The sequence below is a fragment of the Pipistrellus kuhlii genome, unplaced genomic scaffold (assembly GCF_014108245.1).
Source record: "Pipistrellus kuhlii isolate mPipKuh1 unplaced genomic scaffold, mPipKuh1.p scaffold_m20_p_18, whole genome shotgun sequence".
NCBI classification, from domain to species: Eukaryota; Metazoa; Chordata; class Mammalia; order Chiroptera; family Vespertilionidae; genus Pipistrellus; species Pipistrellus kuhlii.
Genome location: NW_023425493.1, coordinates 16,162,034 through 16,180,046, shown reverse-complemented (window position 1 = coordinate 16,180,046; position 18,013 = coordinate 16,162,034). Strand labels below are relative to the sequence as shown.

At 41.4% G+C, this 18,013-nt stretch overlaps 1 protein-coding gene across 4 annotated transcripts in view; it reads left to right on the top strand.

The window, feature by feature from the left end:
• The window catches only part of SMG7 (SMG7 nonsense mediated mRNA decay factor), a 56,375-nt gene extending 38,664 nt beyond the window's left edge, over window positions 1–17,711 (top strand). For 2 of the 4 annotated variants that reach the window (XM_036442683.2, XM_036442684.2), the window contains 12 exons: window positions 526–586; window positions 3,227–3,346; window positions 4,457–4,883; window positions 6,970–7,114; window positions 8,370–8,749; window positions 9,372–9,743; window positions 10,451–10,600; window positions 12,733–12,813; window positions 13,258–13,417; window positions 14,349–14,519; window positions 14,633–14,778; window positions 15,343–17,711. In XM_036442683.2, the coding sequence (XP_036298576.1) occupies window positions 526–586; window positions 3,227–3,346; window positions 4,457–4,883; window positions 6,970–7,114; window positions 8,370–8,749; window positions 9,372–9,743; window positions 10,451–10,600; window positions 12,733–12,813; window positions 13,258–13,417; window positions 14,349–14,519; window positions 14,633–14,778; window positions 15,343–15,456 (2,327 nt within the window). In that variant the 3' untranslated portion in view covers window positions 15,457–17,711. The remainder of the gene's footprint in view (window positions 1–525; window positions 587–3,226; window positions 3,347–4,456; window positions 4,884–6,969; window positions 7,115–8,369; window positions 8,750–9,371; window positions 9,744–10,450; window positions 10,601–12,732; window positions 12,814–13,257; window positions 13,418–14,348; window positions 14,520–14,632; window positions 14,779–15,342) is intronic. The other 2 variants (XM_036442686.2, XM_036442687.2) reach the window with 2 other exon arrangements.
• Window positions 17,712–18,013: the final 302 nt, after the last annotated feature.

Below are 18,013 nucleotides of genomic sequence, written 5' to 3'. Positions count from 1 at the left end.
TCTGTTTGCTTTAAAATTTTCCCCCATTATAAATAATTCTACACTGCACTATCAGTAGTTGATTTATTTCTGATTATATTTCTTCCATTAGATCTATGCCCCTCAACCATTAATTTGCAAATGAATCTCCTGGGACCTTGTTGAAAATGCAGTAGGTTGGGATAGTGCCCAAGATTCTACATTTCTTAAAAGCTCCCAGATGATGTCAATTTTGTAATTCAGTACTTTGGGATTATGGGATTACTGGGTCTGAGGCTATGAAATTTTAAGACTGCTTGGGGTTGGGGGGAAGACATCATACTGCAACTCAGCACTGGGTAAGGGTGAATGTTAGGGCAATGGCAGGGCCCAAAGGCAACATGCAGGGCTTTGACCGGTAAGTTACTATAAAGAGCAGGGAACTATGAATATCATATAGTTTCTCCAGAGACTTCCCCCCACACACACACACACTTAGCAGTATTCTGCTAAACAACAGGATTTTAATTAAAATGTTTATAAATCTTGATTTCTACCCTTCTCTAGCTACACCACTTCCAGAGGAGTTTGAGTTACAAGGATTCTTGGCTTTGAGACCTTCTTTCAGGTGGGTGGCAGCTGGAAGAGGCTGAGTTCATTGCTAGTGGTTGCCATATTAAAATTATGAGGAATCAGGCTTGGGTGTGGAAGCACTTTTGATCTTTCTCAGCTTTGTCTTCTTTTCCTAACAGCAACTGAGAGTCAGAGTTTTTGTTTGTTTGTTTTAATTTTCTTTATTGATTAAGGTATCACATATTTGTCCTCATCCCCCCATTCCCATTCCAAACCCATTCCCATGCATGCCCCCACTCCTCTGTTGTCCGTGGCCACTGGCTAGGCTCATACGATGCACACAAGTCCTTTGGTTGATCTCTCCCCCTTATCCCCACCCTCCCCTACCTTCCCTCTGAGTCAAAGTTTTTTTATGTAAAATGGATTTATATATGTTGTGTCTTTAATGACTATGTAATACCAATACTAAGTACTTAAAAAATATGGAGGAAAGGAAAGAGAATTGCTTCTTCCAAGTGAAATTTATTTCCTTTTATACTTTCCTTGAAATCAGAGAGAAAGTCTCAAAATGGAAACCAAAGGATATTGCTTGACATATTTCATATTAAGAATAAAGCACTCTGTTTTCCCAATCATTTTGTCTCTGTTCCTTCTCTTTAAGAGGAATAACTTCTTACTCCTTTTCGAATCTAGTCCTTTCATCTGTGTCCTTGATCTCATCCTTTCCTACATCCCCAAGAACCTTATTCCATCTATCCATCTCTCTCTGCATTATATTTTCAGTATCTTATTTATTTATTTATTTTTTAACAGCAAATTACTTCCTTTTGGCCTAGTAACATTTAAATATGCTGTATTCTTTCTTTAAAAAAATAAAATAAAATTTATGCCCTGGCTGGGTGGTTTAGTTGGTTAGAGTGCTATCCCATCACCAAAATATTGCAGGTTCAATTCCTGGTCAGGGTACATGCCTAGGTTGTGAGTTTGTTCTTTAGTCGGGGAGCGAATGGGAGGCAACTGACCTGATCAGTGTTTCCCTCTCGAATTGATGTCTGTCTCTCTCTTCCTCCCTCTTCCCCCTTCCTCTCTAAAAATCAGTAAACATATATTTGAATGCAAGTTTTTTTTTTAAAGTAAAAACACAACCTCAGCTTTTTCTTCATCAATAAACTTCTAAGAGTCGTGAGCACTAGTCCTGATGAACTGCTTCACAGCCAGTTATTTCTTAGCCTACTGCAACTGTAAACTCAGTGCCTCTCTCCTGGTTACCAAGTTGTATTGACTTCTGTATAATTTTCATCCTATATAATTTTTTTTTTGCATTCAGTCTGTTTTTCCCCTTCATGAAACCTTTTTCTTAGCTCTGTTTTCTTAGCCCCCAATCATTCTTCTCCTACCCTTACGAGACACAGTTGCGTTCTTTTGTATTATGATACATGCCTTGGAATATTGGGGTTCTCCAGGGTTCTCCCCTTGCCCTTTCCTTTGCATTCTACATTCTTTTTGGTGATCATGTCCATCCTTTTGTCTTGAGCTTTCACCTCCTGGATACTAAGACCAAAATTTTCAATTCTGACTTAAGAGTTTAGACTCATATTTCTAGAGTCATGTTTTGACATAACCAAAAGTGAGCTAGTATTTTCTTATTTGGTTAGTAAAATGTGATCTTTCTAAATTTATCTGTATGCCATTATCCAACTACATAAACAGTTCTTATTTCCATTAATCTTTTTCACCAAGTCTTTGTAATTCTGTGTCCAAAAGGCCTGTTAGATACAACTCCTCCCATTTATTTCATCATAGTTCAGGCTTTTATCATCATTTACCTGCAGTAAAAAGTTTCCTAATTACCTTCCCTACTTAGAGTCCCTCTCTTTCTATAGTTTATTTCTATACTGTTTCCACATTTAAAATATATTATTGATTTTTTTATAGAGGGGAAGGGAGAGGGATAGCGAGTCAGAAACATCAATGAAAGGGAAACATCAATTAGGTGCCTCCTGCAACACCTCCTACTCGGGATGTGCCCACAACTAAGGCACATACCCTTGACTAGAATCGAACCTGGGACCCTTCAGTCCGCAGACCAATGCTGTATCCATTGAGCCAAACCAGTCAGGGCTCCATATTATATTTTTAAAGTAGGTATAGACCTGATGATGCCCTTTACTAATAAGAAACAGTTGTTCAAATGCTTAGTTGTGCAGCATACTAGTATTTTCTATCACTATGCAGTGTAAGTTTTCAGCCTTATTTTCCACTTAACATCCTCCTCCTCACTAATACCTACCTATACATATTTACATTCACTGTTACCTTCTTGAATAGCTCTGTGTTTTTATTCTTCTAAAACTTTGTTCATACTATGTCTAGAACATTTCCTTTTCCTCTTTGTCCTTCCCTCACTTATAACTGGCCATGCTCCAGCTCAGATGCCAGCTATGTGAAACCTTTTCAGAGTTTATCAGAAGGAACTTACTCTCCTTTTTTGCTTTGCACTCTAATATTTTCCATAGTGTGTTTTCTGCTTTGCTTCATTGGATTTAACATCTTGGGGAATATAAATTAAAACAAATGTAATTAATTACATCAAGTAGTTAACCTTTATGGAAAAAAATATGAAGCCATTTCAGTTATTTAGAATCATTTGCTTACCTAGGAAATATCTTTTATAACTTGCTTATATCAATTTTAGGAACTTGGATTTTTCCAAAGGCCACCAAGGTATTACAGGAGACAAAGAGGGTCAGCAACGACAAATACGGCAGCAGCGCTTGATCTCTATAGGCAAATGGATCGCGGATAATCAGCCAAGGTATTTCATTAAATACACATACACAGCCACTTATGTTTTAGTCTTTGGTATAATGCTTCTGGTTATAAACTCTTAAGACAAAATGATGGCAACATAGCAAATTATAACCTTGGTGATCATTATACTCTTAAATCTCTCTTCTCCCCATTACCTACCTATTGTAGAGGAATTGGCCTCACCCCCTTGTTTACCATGAGCTTCTGCTCTAATTCATAAACATTTATGTAAATCTAATTTGTACATTTCACAGTTACGGTGCTTGGTATTGATTGACAGGGCCATGGTGATCAGTTTCAATCTGAACAGACCAGGATGGAGCTACTGGCTAATTAAATACAAAGCACATTGCATAGTTGGTGTAGTGGAGGGCGTAGGTCTTAGAGTCAGACCTCATTTAAATTCAGCTTCTAGTTCTGCCACTTCCTCATGTTTGTGTCCTTGGGATCCTCTGCTTGATTATAACCTGTCCAAAGTCAGTCAGTGTTTCATAGTCATTTTGTACTGAGGTTCCTGTCATACTGGGATCATTTAAAGTAGTTGTATGTTTGATTGAACTTATTACCTCTTAGCTTAGTTTTCACACCTATAAAATTGGAGTTATAAATAGCTACTTCGAGGGCCTAATCTAGTGCCTATGTTTAAAACATGTTCAGTATTTGTAGCTGCAATTATTGGAAAACATTAAAAGGGCACGGATATGTGTTGAATATGATAATGAGAATATAAGTCTCTACATAATTTCTTTTTGTGTTACCTGAATCCACATTGTTATTTCCTGCTATTTCCAAGTCTTTTCTTTTTTAAAAGTTTATTATTGATTTTTTACAGAGAGGAAGGGAGAGAGATAGAGAGTTAGAAAGATCAATAAGAGAGAAACATCGATCAGCTGCCTCCTGTACACCCCCTACTGGGGATGTGCCTGCAACCAAGGTACATGCCCTTGACCAGAATCGAACCTGGGACCTTTCAGTCCACAGTCCACTCAGCCAAACCGGTTTCGGCTGTTCCCTGTTTAGGGCTGGGAATCTTTTGACTGTTGGATACACAATTCAATTGTACTGTTTTTTAGGTTTATGTTTTTCATATGTGCATTTATTTTTACTTTTTTAGGCTGATTCAGTGTGAAAATGAGGTAGGGAAATTATTGTTTATCACAGAAATCCCAGAGTTAATACTGGAAGACCCCAGTGAAGCCAAAGAGAACCTTATTCTGCAAGAAGCATCCATGATAGAGTTACTGGCTGAGAATGGGAATCCAGGACTGAAATCGGTGCTGTCTACGGGCCGAAATCTAAGCAACAACTGTGACACGGGAGAGAAACCAGTGGTCACCTTCAAAGAGAACATTAAGCTACGAGAAGTGAACAGAGACCAAGGAAGAAGTTTTCCTCCCAAAGAGGTGAGAAGGGACTATAGCAAAGGAATAACTGTAACTAAGAATGATGGAAAGAAGGACAACAACAAGAGGAAAACAGAACCCAAGAAATGCACCTTAGAAAAGTTACAGGAAACAGGAAAGCAGAATGTGGCAGTGCAGGTAAGCTGTATTTGAACTATAAAGCAGGTAGAGGAAGGCTCCCACAAAAGGCAAGATTTTTTCATCTTGTTCCTAAAGCCTTGACAATTGGCTTTTCTAGAAGCTTGAATGCATTCTTCAAATGCCTCATAGTAAGTCTTATAAAGAGCAGTGGTAGATGGTTGCTTCATTGACCCTTGGGGATTATATGAGTGAAAGAGTCTTAACTTGTTTGGCATGTTTATCAGTTTTGTTCAAATTCTGTTGTTTGAAATTGCCAGTTGCAGAGCTGTCAGTTACACAAAAACTTACATTTTCTTTTGAAAATATAATTGCCATTTGTTAATGCTGTAGTGAGAAATTGGGGGTCTTTGATAGACCCAGCAGAACTGAAAGTATAATAAGGCTTGTATAGGTGGGTTTTTTTAGAGTCACTGTACAAGATAAAAGATGAAGATGAAGCTCTTTTCCTTGACATTTGTACCTGTTGCAGCCAGTAGCATTATTAACACACTTTAGTGTTATACTGGCCATGGGAATTTGTAAAGCAAGAACCCAAGTTTCCTGCTGGGAAAAGAGAAACACTGCTCAGTTATTTGCAGCTTTGAGGTGTGTGTGTGTGTGTTAATACCTCTCCAAAGAGATACAGATTATTTTATATAAAAGGGAAAAGGTTCTTTACTGGTTTTATTAGTACCATTAATGTTTGAGTAAATGCCATTTGTTTTGTTAACACATTTGGCAAATGTATTTGTTGGTGGTAGGCATGAGGAACCTTATATTACTGGTGGCGTCTTGCAAATAAACCGCCTTCAGTGTGTTTCTTTTGCAGGATTGGGGGAGGGAAGGGGAGAAATAAGAATATAATAGTTCCATTTTAAGATTAGTAGGGGGAGAAACCGAAAAAACATGGTAGAAATTAAGAAAAGGACAGGAGCAGAAAGATAGGAGCTGCAGAAAGGTAAGGGAAAACCTAAATGAACTACAAAACTGAGAGCTCTGTGCTTCAGGGATAGATCCCAGCATTTCCTGCCTGCTCTGCCTCCCAGCACAGTTCAGACTAGAAATAAAATCTCCTCCTGATCCCTCATTCCTCTTACAATCTGCCTATAGGTGAATAAAGAGCCTGATAGCAGTCAGTGGATCACCACCCTCTGTACCTCATTCTAAGTCTTCAGTAAAAGTTGCCTGTTTTCCCTCCTTTTATTCTTTTTTTTTTTTAATTCTTGTTTAAAATTTTACATGTCTCCTTTTTCCCTGGTTGACAACCCTCCCACCCCCCTTTTACTCATCTTGAGCAGTGCCTGGGGCATCCACTTCTTTTGCTCCATGTGCAGAAGTCAGGACCTGTTCTTTAGAAAGAATCTTATCAATTCTGAAGGGTGGTAAGGTGCAAGGTGGAGGGTGAATGCCTCACTGGTACCCTTAAGGCTGCCCAGATGAAATTAAACTGAAGGCCAAAGTGGGTCATGATTAATTTATACTGATAGTTTATGTATGTTACTTAATGAATTAGAGTAATTAATAAAGGGCCCTGGAACCTATAACAGGCAACTTAAGATCAGAAGCAAGTTTTTGACCTGTTGGCATTGGGTGTTTCATTTGTAAAACAAATGAGCTCTCAGGTCCTTTCCATATTTAATATTTTTATGATTTTGTGAGGGCAAATAATTATATGAATAAAATGAAGCCATGTATCTTTTATTGGCAATTAAATCACCTACTTTTATTTTCCTCTTTTTAATTTAGGGGGATTTAAGTATCTTCAATGTTTATTTTTATATATATTTTATTGATTTTTTTTTTTTTTTTTTTTTTTTTTTTTTACAGAGAGGAAGAGAGAGGGACAGAGTTAGAAACATTGATGAGAGAGAATCATCGATCAGCTGCCTCTTTAACACCCCTACTGGGGATGTGCCCTTGACCGGAATCGAACCCGGGACCTTTCAGTTCGCAGGCCAACGTTCTAGCCATTGAGCCAAACCGGTTTCGGCTCAACGTTTATTTTTTTGACATAGTGGTGTTTTAAATACTTTCCTAGAGTAGATGCTTCTTTCTGACACGTTTGAGTTTCAGATTATTATAATTTTGCTTCTGTTGGTCACAGGTAAAATCCCAGACAGAACTAAGAAAGACTCCAGTGTCTGAAGCCAGGAAAACACCTGTAACTCAAACCCCAAGTCAAGCAAGTAATTCCCAGTTCATCCCCATTCACCACCCTGGAGCCTTCCCACCTCTTCCTAGCCGGCCAGGTAAATATGTTTTGTAATTTCTTCTACTTATTAGCTCTGTGTAGGAGTTTCTATTCATGCATTGAGTAATCATACTCTATTGGAGTAACATTACTAACTATAGTATTAAAAGGTAGGAGGAAAGGAGGGTAAAGTGGGAGACATCTGTAATACTATCAACAACAAAACAGTACACACACACACACACACACATATATACTTTATTTTTTTTTTAAGGTAGAAGGAAGTTATGTTTTCCCTAATGCTTATGAAATTATTTTAAAGCCATTTCTCTGATACTTTATATACAAGGGCAGGTTTTTTATGAAGGAATTCCTGTCACTAAGCATAATGTTTAGAACATTCCACTTGCTTAAATGGATAGAAGTAGCAGTCAGTAGTCTATATTTAATTTTTGAAATGACATTAACCTGTTAACCAGGGAGTTCCCTTTTTAATGACACAACCTGTAACGGGCACGTACTTTTTCACTAGGACGTGTCAGTACGTCACGCCCAGAGGACGTAATTTTATATTATTTTTTTATTTATATTTAATGAAAATAAATGAAATCTATATATATACAAAATTACAAAATACAAAATTACAAAAAAAAATTAAAAAAAAAATAGGAAAGAATACCGACAAAAAAAAAAAAATAGAACAGAATATTGACAAAAAAAAATGGACACGTCGAATTAAAAAATTATAAATTTTACAAACTATAAAGATTACAAAAAACAGCCGAAACCGGTTTGGCTCAGTGGATAGAGCGTCGGCCTTCGGACCTAAAGGTCCTGGGTTCGATTCCGGTCAAGGGATGTACCTTGGTTGCCGGCACATCCCCAGGTGGGGGGTGTGCAAGAGGCAGCTGATTGATGTTTCTCTCTTATCTCATCGATATTTCTAACTCTCTATCCCTCCCCTTTCCTTCCTCTCTGTAAAAAATCAATAAAATATATTTTTTTTAAATTACAAAAATTATATACCGTCCCTCTCGGGGTGCAACATATATTTCAAGGACGTATTCATACGTCCTACCCGTTCCTGATATTGTTTACGTTTGACGTATTTATAGGTCCCGCTCAGTTAACAGGTTAAAGATTTTCATTTTATCAGTCTTGACAGTTGACCCCTATCTTGTATAACTTATGAGAAGACTCCTTTCCCACCTTATCCCAACCCAAATGACTTATTTTTGCTCCCCCTCCCCTTTTTCCTTTTTTTTTCTTTCTAAGTTTCTTTAGAACTAAAGCTGTGTTCTTTTGTTTTAAAGGGTTCCCGCCCCCATATGTTATTCCCCCTCCTGTGGCATTTCCTATGGGCTCAAGTTACACCTTCCCAGCTGGTGTTTCTGTCCCAGGAACCTTTCTTCAGCCTACAGCTCACTCTCCAGCAGGAAACCAGGTGCAAGCTGGGAAACAGTCCCACATTCCTTACAGCCAGCAACGGCCCTCTGGACCAGGGCCAATGAACCAGGGACCTCAACAACCACAGCCACCTTCCCAGCAACCCCTTACGTCTCTACCAGCTCAGCCAGCAGCACAGTCTACAAGCCAGTTGCAGGTTCAAGCTCTAGCTCAGCAACAGCAATCCCCTACAAAAGCCGTACCAGCTTTGGGGAAAAGCCCTCCTCACCACTCTGGGTTCCAGCAGGTAGGTGACATTGTACTGTCCAGCTGAACTTAGGAGGGGGAAGGCTGAGGTTAGTCAATATTCAGTTAATTGAAAATACTTCTTATGCGTTCATTTACCTCTTAGACTTCTAATGATGATGAGAATATAAAAATATCCCTTTGCTGATTAGGAAAATATAAATGTTTTCCTTTACACTTTTGTAAAGGATAGTAGATACTATTCTTTGCTGCTGCTACTTGTTAAGTTTTATTGGAAAGTATTTTCTAGAAATAATTGTTTCCGTGTGAACATAAACTATAGAAGGGAAGTAGAATCTTATTCTTGATGAGATGTTAAGAAAACTGTGACATCAACCTTAAAAATTGTCATCCACATAGCACTTGAAACCGGAGGGAGACACACACACACTCACTAAACCTCTTAAAAAATTGAATTGAAAGAGAGACTATGAGTTCAGTGTCCATAATCTGTACCCAAATAGCTCTCTGTATTGAAAAACTTGAAAGGTAAAGGAAACTGCTGCATTGCCGATTGGTGTTGATTGTAAAACCCCCAAGTGCATTCTTTGATTCCTGAGTACTGAGTGTCAGGAACATTACGTTTCATTCTCATCCTGATGACAGGCTTTTTTCTTTTTCAGTATCAGCAGGCAGATGCCTCCAAACAACTGTGGAATCCTCCTCAGGTTCAAGGCCCATTAGGGAAAATCATGCCTGTGAAACAGCCCTACTACCTTCAGACCCAAGATCCCATAAAGCTGTTTGAGCCGTCATTGCAATCTCCTGTAATGCAGCAGCAGCCCCTAGAGAAAAAAATGAAGCCTTTTCCCATGGAGCCATATAACCACAATCACTCAGAAGTCAAGGTCCCAGAATTCTACTGGGACTCGTCCTACAGCGTGGCTGACAATAGAGCTGTGATGGCTCAGCAAGCAAATGTGGACCGCCGGGGCAAGCGGCCACCCGGAGTCTTCCGTCCAGAGCAGGATCCTGTGCCCAGGATGCCATTTGAGGTGTGTGTCCTTTCCCGTCACAGGCACTTGAGAGAGAGGTCTGGGGCTGCAAATCTTTTAAATTTCCCAGTAGCTGTTTCTAAAGGTCACTGGTTCATCAGTGCCACAGAATGCTACTGAGCAGTGGGCACAGCGCCTGGTCTCCTTCACAGTTGCACAGTGTGTTGGATTTGAGGAGCCGAAGGATCCTGTCACTGAGTTTAAACTTGATAGTCTGGCAGACATGTCATGGGTGGTACTCTCTAACCTACATGTTTGAGATTCGGAGACGGCTCTCTGAGTTGAGCTGAATCATCTAAGTTTAAAAATAGTTCACTGCACATTTAAGCGAGCTGCTTTCTGAGAGGAAGAGCCAGCCAGTTATCTTTAATAGCGGAGTTCCCCTTCCTTGCCCTTCGTATTCCTGAGACACAGGGATATGTTTCTAACCTGGTCCTTAGCACAAGGTAAGTCAGTCACTTGGCTCCATTGCAGTTTGACTCACGAGCCACTTTTACCTTTTATGTTCTGCTCTTGTCAGTTTTTGCTTCTTTGTGTTGTCTTGATCTTTCTCTCCCACTCTGTGCCAATTTGCTTTTGTGTTTCAGAGCCTTTCCCTTTGCATAATCTTGCTTCACTATTAATGACTTCATCCCCTAATCATGCCACTGCTCCTTTGTGCTTTTCACATCCCTATGGCCTCTCACTGTGCTCCTTTCTGTCACTAGGACCCCAAGGGCTCCCCTCTGCTTCCTCCGGACCTGTTAAAGAGTCTGGCTGCCTTGGAGGAAGAGGAAGAGCTGATTTTTTCTAACCCTCCTGATCTTTACCCAGCTCTGCTGGGGCCTCTCGCCTCTCTCCCTGGAAGAAGCCTCTTTGTATGTATTTAACCTAATTCTTGCTCTAACCCCAGCTGCTTTTCTGAGATTTTAGAATAGGTGATTTCTTCTTTTGGGGGGCACTTCTTTTTTACAGAATTGTAAAGTTTATTTCCCAAACAGCCCAAACTGGCTTCACATGGTAGTAGAACATGACAAAATATTTCTGACAGCCTGGTTTCTCCAGACCTTACAGTTATGACTTTGTTAAGACCATCCTGAGGGCTGGGCACACACAGGTTGTGATGCTGGCAATTTAACTTAGTTCTCAAGTGGCACTTCCATCCAGACCCAGGAATGTCCAGTGTTGCTAATCTTATTTATAATCATGAGATTTTTTTTTTTCTCATGCACTCAAAATAGGAAGTGAAATATGTTCTAGATGGTTTACTGATGCTTTTGAATGCTATATGGCTCTTTTCTGTTTGGTTAACTAAATGCTATATAAACAAAATGGCTAAAAAGAAGCGTCAGAGTGCCATAAAAGAGTGACAACAGCAATAAACAACTGTAATGACATAAAGTGTAAGACTTCATTAGTTGTATCTTTTTAAGAAATCTTCTGTATCCCATTCTGCATTTCTGAGGATACCATGCTGTACTTGTGCCAGTGTTTATATTAACTGAGATGGGGAAGTAAAAGAAAAATGTGCACTGTGGTTGTTTTTTTTCTGTCCTTCACCCCATTTTAATAAAATGTGAAACAGTTCTGAGATTTATTTTCTTCCCCATAGACACTGGGCAAGAAAATGTAAAATTAAAAGGCGTTGGTTTTCGTATTAGGAGAAATAAAAACTTAATGGCACTGGTGACAAGCTGAATTTGGCTTGGTGAGTGGCCATAGAAAGCTCCCATTTCCCCCCCCCCCCAAAGTTAGGAGAAATAAAATCTCCTAAAAACCGGAGCAGTGGTTCCCTGGCTGTGCCTAGAGGTGTGGAAACCCCAGTTGCTGACCTACTGTCGCTACATGTCGCCTTGCTGCTTTTCATGGGTGGCTGGAGGGTTTGGAGGAGTGTCTCCCTCTCTGTCCACCTGCTTCCTGATCCCTTGTTCCTATTGCCCTTTCTCCTTCCATAGGAAATGAAGCTCATGGAGCAGTTGGGGAGAGGCATATATTGGTGTTCGTTACATGTTTTTAAAGAAAAACCTTGTCTATAACCCTTTCTGTATTTAACATTGTTAATGATATCATGTGTGTGAAAGTGACTTGTGTGTAATAGGTGGTTAATAAATGCATGTTGACCAACTATTCAATGACAGCAAGCATCAGAGATTCAGCTTTTTCCCCCAATGACTTGACTTTAGCAACTATGTATTTTAGTACAGGGTGGGATAAAAGTAGGTTTACAGTTGTTTGTATGGAAAATAATACAATAATCCTATCTAATAAAGAGGGAATATGCTAATTGACCACCATACCATCATAGAATGGCGACATCCACAGCTAATAAAGAGGGAATACGTTAGTTGACTGCCACGCCTTCATAAGATGGCGGTGTCCAGTCCCCTCAACCCCGCCTCATCCAGCCTCAGTCCCCTCAGCTCCTCAGGGAAGGGCAGTTGGAAATGATCAGGCAGGTAGGGGAGGACAGGCCAGCAACAACCTGACTGGCATGGATGGGCAGGGCTGCAAGCAAGTCAATTTTGCGCTCTGGGCTTCTAGTTAATAAATATTAATATAAGAATATTACACTCACTGCTGTAAACCTACTTTTGTCAACTGTAGATAAAGATGCATAGGTAACCATGTTCACAAAACCCATTGTCAAATGGATTTGAAAGGCTTTTCTTCAGTCGTTAATGTCAGTGTTTTTAAAAACTTGCCAGATCAGTTCAGCATTTTGTCTTGAGAGTATTCCAGGGTTACTGGTCTCTGCCAGGATCTCCGTGCTGGGCTAAGAGGGCCTGATTGAGGAGGAGGGTCTGTAACTCCCTATGGCCACTGGCACTGAGCAGGCATCGTGGCCTTTAACAGACTCACACTCACATCTTATGAGCCTCATGCTGTACACTACATTGGGTACAAGTGCACTTACATTATGGTCTTATACTTGGGCTGTATAGTCTTAAAATTAATATTAAGGAAGGCAAGGCATAATCTAACTACCATTTTTTTTTCCGGGTCTGTGAAGAAATCCTTATTGGAGAAGCCCTCTGAGCTCATGTCACATTCACCCTCTTTCCTGTCCCTCACCGGATTCTCTCTCAACCAGGTAAGTAAACAGTGAAGAATCCTGCTTTGTGTTGTCATTGTGGGCTCCCGTGTTCTTTCCCATCTTATTTCAGTATGTCTGCCTTTCTCGCATATATCGGCACCTTTTGGATTCTTTATTTTATCCCCTCTCTCTCTGATTGGGTACACTAGAGACTTGTATGTTACAGGTTTGAATCCTTTAACTTCTCAATATTGAAATCCTTAGGCTCTGTTTCGCCTAATTATTCATACTTTTTAACATTGTGGTTTAAGTAGATAGAGCAAAAGTGTGAGGGAAAGCAAAGGGAAATTAACAGGAAAGCTGAAAGAAACAAATAAAAGCCTCCAAAAGTTTGCCTTAAGAAAAGTTGAAGGTTGTCCCAATCATCTGTGAACCTGAACGTGCATTTTCTAAATACTTTTCCTTTTTTGACGTGCTTCTGTAACTTGTCATTTCTTTCAGGAAAGATACCCAAACAACAGTGTGTTCAATGAGGTATATGGGAAAAACCTGGCAACCAGCTCCAAAGCAGAACTCAGTTCCACAATGGCCCCCCAGGAAACATCCCTGTACTCCCTGTTTGAAGGGACTCCGTGGTCCCCATCACTTCCTGCCAGTTCAGGTATTAACTAGTCTTCAGCACGTGGTAGACCTTGCATTACCAGTAAACTCAAATTGATTAAGAGTTAGAATGATTTTATCATAAATATATTGTGTTGATTTTTTTTTTTTTCTAGGTAACTTCTGAAAGAAAATAGAGAAAAAACCTGATGAGCTAGTTTACCTAGCAAATGCCATTAAAAAAGCTTTTTCAGCCCCTCCAGTGTGGCCCAGTGGTTGAGCATTGGAGGTCAAGGTTCAGTTCCCTGTCAGGGCACATGCCCAGGTTGTGGGCTCAATTCCCAGTACGGGGCATGCAGGAGGCAGCGGATCAATGAGTCCTTCATCATTGATGTTTCTATCTCTCTCTCTCTCCTTTCCTCTCCCAATAAGAGTGCGCGCATGCAATTTTTTTTAAAGGTTTTTTTCATATCCTCAGTAACCAGCAAAACAGTAGAGTTGTATGGGAGAAAAATAGGGGCTCTAAAGGATGTCAGCTGTTTTTTACTTTTGTTTATAGATATACATTCTTTGCAGGAAAAACTGCAATTTTTAAAATAGAGGATTTTTTTTTTAACGCCTATTTTAGAAATGGAATCTGATTTAATAGTAACTCTTAAAGTTAGGCAGTATTATTTCTCATGTGGAAGACCAATGGGTACTTATCTGAAACAAGTGTGATGCATTAGTGGGTGCATTTGACAGAATCATCTTCTGCTTTGTTTCATTTTGTTTTGTTCTAGGGCAAGGAGTGTGCCTCAGTATTTATGTTCAGTGAAACCGATTGCCACATCTTGCAGAGTCCTTTTGGGGGCCCTTATTCTGCCTTTCCTCCAAAAACCTCTAATTACTTTTAATGGAATTTAAGTGACCAGATCTACAGGAAACTAGTTCTTGGCATGTTTGTGAAACAGCTTATCTATTGAATACTCTCTTTTGCTATTATTTAATAGATCATTCAACACCAGCCAGCCAGTCTCCTCATTCCTCTAACCCAAGCAGCTTGCCAAGCTCCCCTCCAACACACAACCATAATTCTGTTCCATTCTCCAATTTTGGACCCATTGGGGCTCCAGATAACAGGGATAGGAGAGCTGCAGATCGGTGGAAAACTGATAAGCCAGGTGAGACCCAAACTTGACAAAATTAAAATAACTTAACTCTGTCTTTCCCTGGTTTTCTGCATTTGGCAGTGATAAAACGTTTTCTTGAATTCTTATCTCTTTTCATCCCGTAGCCATGGGTGGGTTTGGCATTGATTATCTCTCAGCAACATCATCCTCTGAGAGCGGCTGGCAGCAGACCAGCACTCCAGGCGGCACCTGGACAGGCCACGGCCCCTCTGTGGAGGACTCCTCTGCTGTCCTCATGGAGAGCCTGAAGGTGAGTGGATTTCAGGACTAAGAACCACAACCAATGGTGCTGGTTTCATTCTCATAAATAGCTAGGTTATTCCTAAGACCCCTACACCTGATTAATAGCTCATAGCTAGCAGCGTTCTGGAAACATGGCCTGCCTCATGAGGTTCTTGAATGGGCTTTTTGTTTTTAATTTGTGAATTCACTAGTGACAAAGCATTATCTTCAGGGGTAGAAACACAAAGGTCCTAGTTGCATTATAAGTTTAAGAACGTTCTGATTCATTTTGGAATGTTTGATTTAAGCCTGAACAAGTAAAAGAATAGCACCTAACAGTAAAATACTCTGTGGTCACACATGGAACTGAGTTTAGTAAAAGACTTCATCTCAAACGTACTTTCACCTTTTTTGGTCTAAAACAATCTTAGCAGGAGCTATCTTAAAGACAGACTTTTCTAATAGCTGCATTTTTTTAGGCGGTGGGGATCTTGGGACATTGTGCCTTTATGTTTGGTTGGGATTGAAAACCAGTCCTTTCAGACAACCAGGTCCTGTGAGCTCTGCTGACAAGCTCTGTGCTGTCTTTCAGTCCATCTGGTCCAGTTCCATGATGCACCCTGGCCCGTCCGCTCTGGAGCAGCTGTTGATGCAGCAAAAACAGAAGCAGCAGCGGGGACAAGGCACCATGAACCCTCCACACTGAGGATGGGGTGGCAACCTGGCAACGAGGCTCCATACACCATGGCATGTTGGGTTTGCAGGACTGGCCCAAGCCCCTGCAGGTGGCAGCCCTCTTCTCTGTGTCTTGCCGTTGAGAGGGTGTAAGTGTTCCACCGGCCCGCTGAGTGTGCACGAAATGTCCGCAGTGCAACCAAAAGAAACCATCAGGAACTCTCCGTCCCCCCGGGCCTCCGGAGGGAGAGAGGAACTGCTGTTTGTCTCACTCGGTTACCTGATAGCACCGCCTCTCGCCTTCTCCATCGTGCATGTCCCCAGCCACATGGGAAGTGAAAGCTGAGAAGGGAAGGCAGGTGGGAGAAGCCAGAGGGAACTTCTCAGTCCTTTTTCCCTCTTTGGGGAATAAAATAGGAATCCATTAATGATTGCTTTGCTGACTGAGAATGTAGTTGAGATTATTCCTAAACATCTTTTATTATTGTTATATTCTCAGTAGTGAAAAAAGTCACACTGAATTCTTCCATACACAGATGTGCTGCTTTAGGTCAGTGTGCAGCAAGGAAAGCCCCGTTCACTGCTCCTTGAGAGGTTGGTGGTGACAAGAGGGGGAGGCGGACCTCTTCGGCCAGTGGCAGTGTTCCATAGGGAGAGGACAAGGCCTCGCCTTCGCTCAGAAGGTTCCAGTAGGCCCTCTCTGGCCCGGAGACTCCAGCAGGAAATGCCCTTCACTCTGTAGGTGCTCGAGCCCCACTCGAGGGTGCAGTGTGGGTGGTGCTGGGCTGGACCAGCAGGTGGCTGCTGTAGGGTTTAAATGGACGTTTTTGATTCCTGTACATTTTGCAGTAGCAGAGCAAGCAGTCTCCCAGAAGGCGGGCTAGTCCATTCATGGCCTGGTGTTACTAGGTAGAAGCTTTCAGTGTGGTTATTTTTTGTTTGGTTGGTTTTTGTGCCCCTATCCTATCTACTCCCTCCACTCCCTCCCATCCTTTCTCCATCCCTTTTCTACCCTATGCTATATGCTAGTCGTTGTTTTTATTCCTTATGTGTACAACATCGAAACAAGAAGCAACAGCATGGGGTCCAGCAGCCGGGGCCCAAAAAGACAGTCTGAAGAGGAAGGAGTGGCGTGGCTGTGTAGCCCAGCGGGGCCAGGCCCCCCACCAGCTGCAATCCCCCAGCCTCCACCTTCAGAGTGAAACTCGCAACATGGACACATGTGCATCATGCACAGAAGAAAACACAACGAAGTCCATTCTGGAAGAGGTGGAAGAAAGGAAAATGAGCTTTTATTTGATATTTATTAGCAGGAACGAGGACTGAAAATTTTCTTGGGTAGAAACAAAAGGACAGCATTTCTGTTAGTCGTTTCCTGGAAAAGTAATATTTTAAGGGGAAATTATGGAAACAATCTAAATGTCCGATTGCTGTGCTAGTGGTAGGGTTTATTTTCCAGGAGGTCTCTCCTTTGTGCACGTGTGTGTGTGTGTGCACGCACACGCCCACCTGCTCTCGGAGGGGTGGTGGTGTGTGGTTAGTGTGGAACTTCAGAGCTGGAAGGTGGCTACAGAGCAAAGCACATCCGGAGCCCGGCATCACTGGAGTGTGGGCAGCCCCAGCAGTGAAAGGGGCAGGGCATAAGGCTCATTGCTCTTCAGAGAGAGTGGTTGGAGTCCGTGTGCTTACATTATTGCTCTCTCAGTTTGACACGGTGTTTGGGGGGTTTTTTTGTGTTTTTTTCTTTTTCTTTTTTTTTTTTTTTAGAAGGTCTGGAAGGGTGAAGTTCCCCCTCCCCCAATCCAATGGCAATATGAAACCCTTTGTGCTTCTCTCATGCCCCTTCCTGTGTCCACTTTTTCCTGCCCCTCCCTCCCAAGTCTCCTCCCTGCTGCCTTTCCCTACTCTGTGTGTTTGAGCCCCACATTCAGGCAGCTGCAACATTCCAGTGTGTGAACTGTCACCCATTCTGGCACCCTAGACCAGCTCATCAGGTTCACCGTCGCTCCCAGGAGGGTCCACGTCCCCTCTGCAGCCCCATTTCTGCATGAGCATTTGGTGTTTGGAATGTTTTCTGATATTCGGGCGGGTTCCTTGCCTTATCCTCTATGTGGAGTAATAAGGAGGGAGAGGAGAATCTTCATCAGAAACTGGTTTTGTGTAGTAAACCTTCTTTTGTGTTTTGTTTTGTTTTGATTTTTTTGTTTTTGTTTAGGTCTGTCTGTGCAAGACCTGCAGCTGCTAAAATCAGCTTTGCCTTTAATTAAACCATGTTCTCTCCAACCAGATCTGTGTACAGATGGTTTCTTTTCTACCCTAAAATCAAGACTTGGGAACTACTCGGAAGTCACCTAGAGGAAAGCAGAGGTGGTCAGAAATTGGATATGCTTCAGGGTTACTTTTGCTTTTATCGATAGTAGCTTTCCAAAGCAGCATGCATTAGTATGAAAAGGGGTGGGTAGAAAGAACTATCAAATTATTTTGTTTAATAAACTAGAGGCCCCGTGCACTGCACTCTCTCCAATCTGGGACCTCTCCCTTGCAGGCCTGGTTCCTCCCAACTACCCTCCCCTGCTGGCCATCTTGTG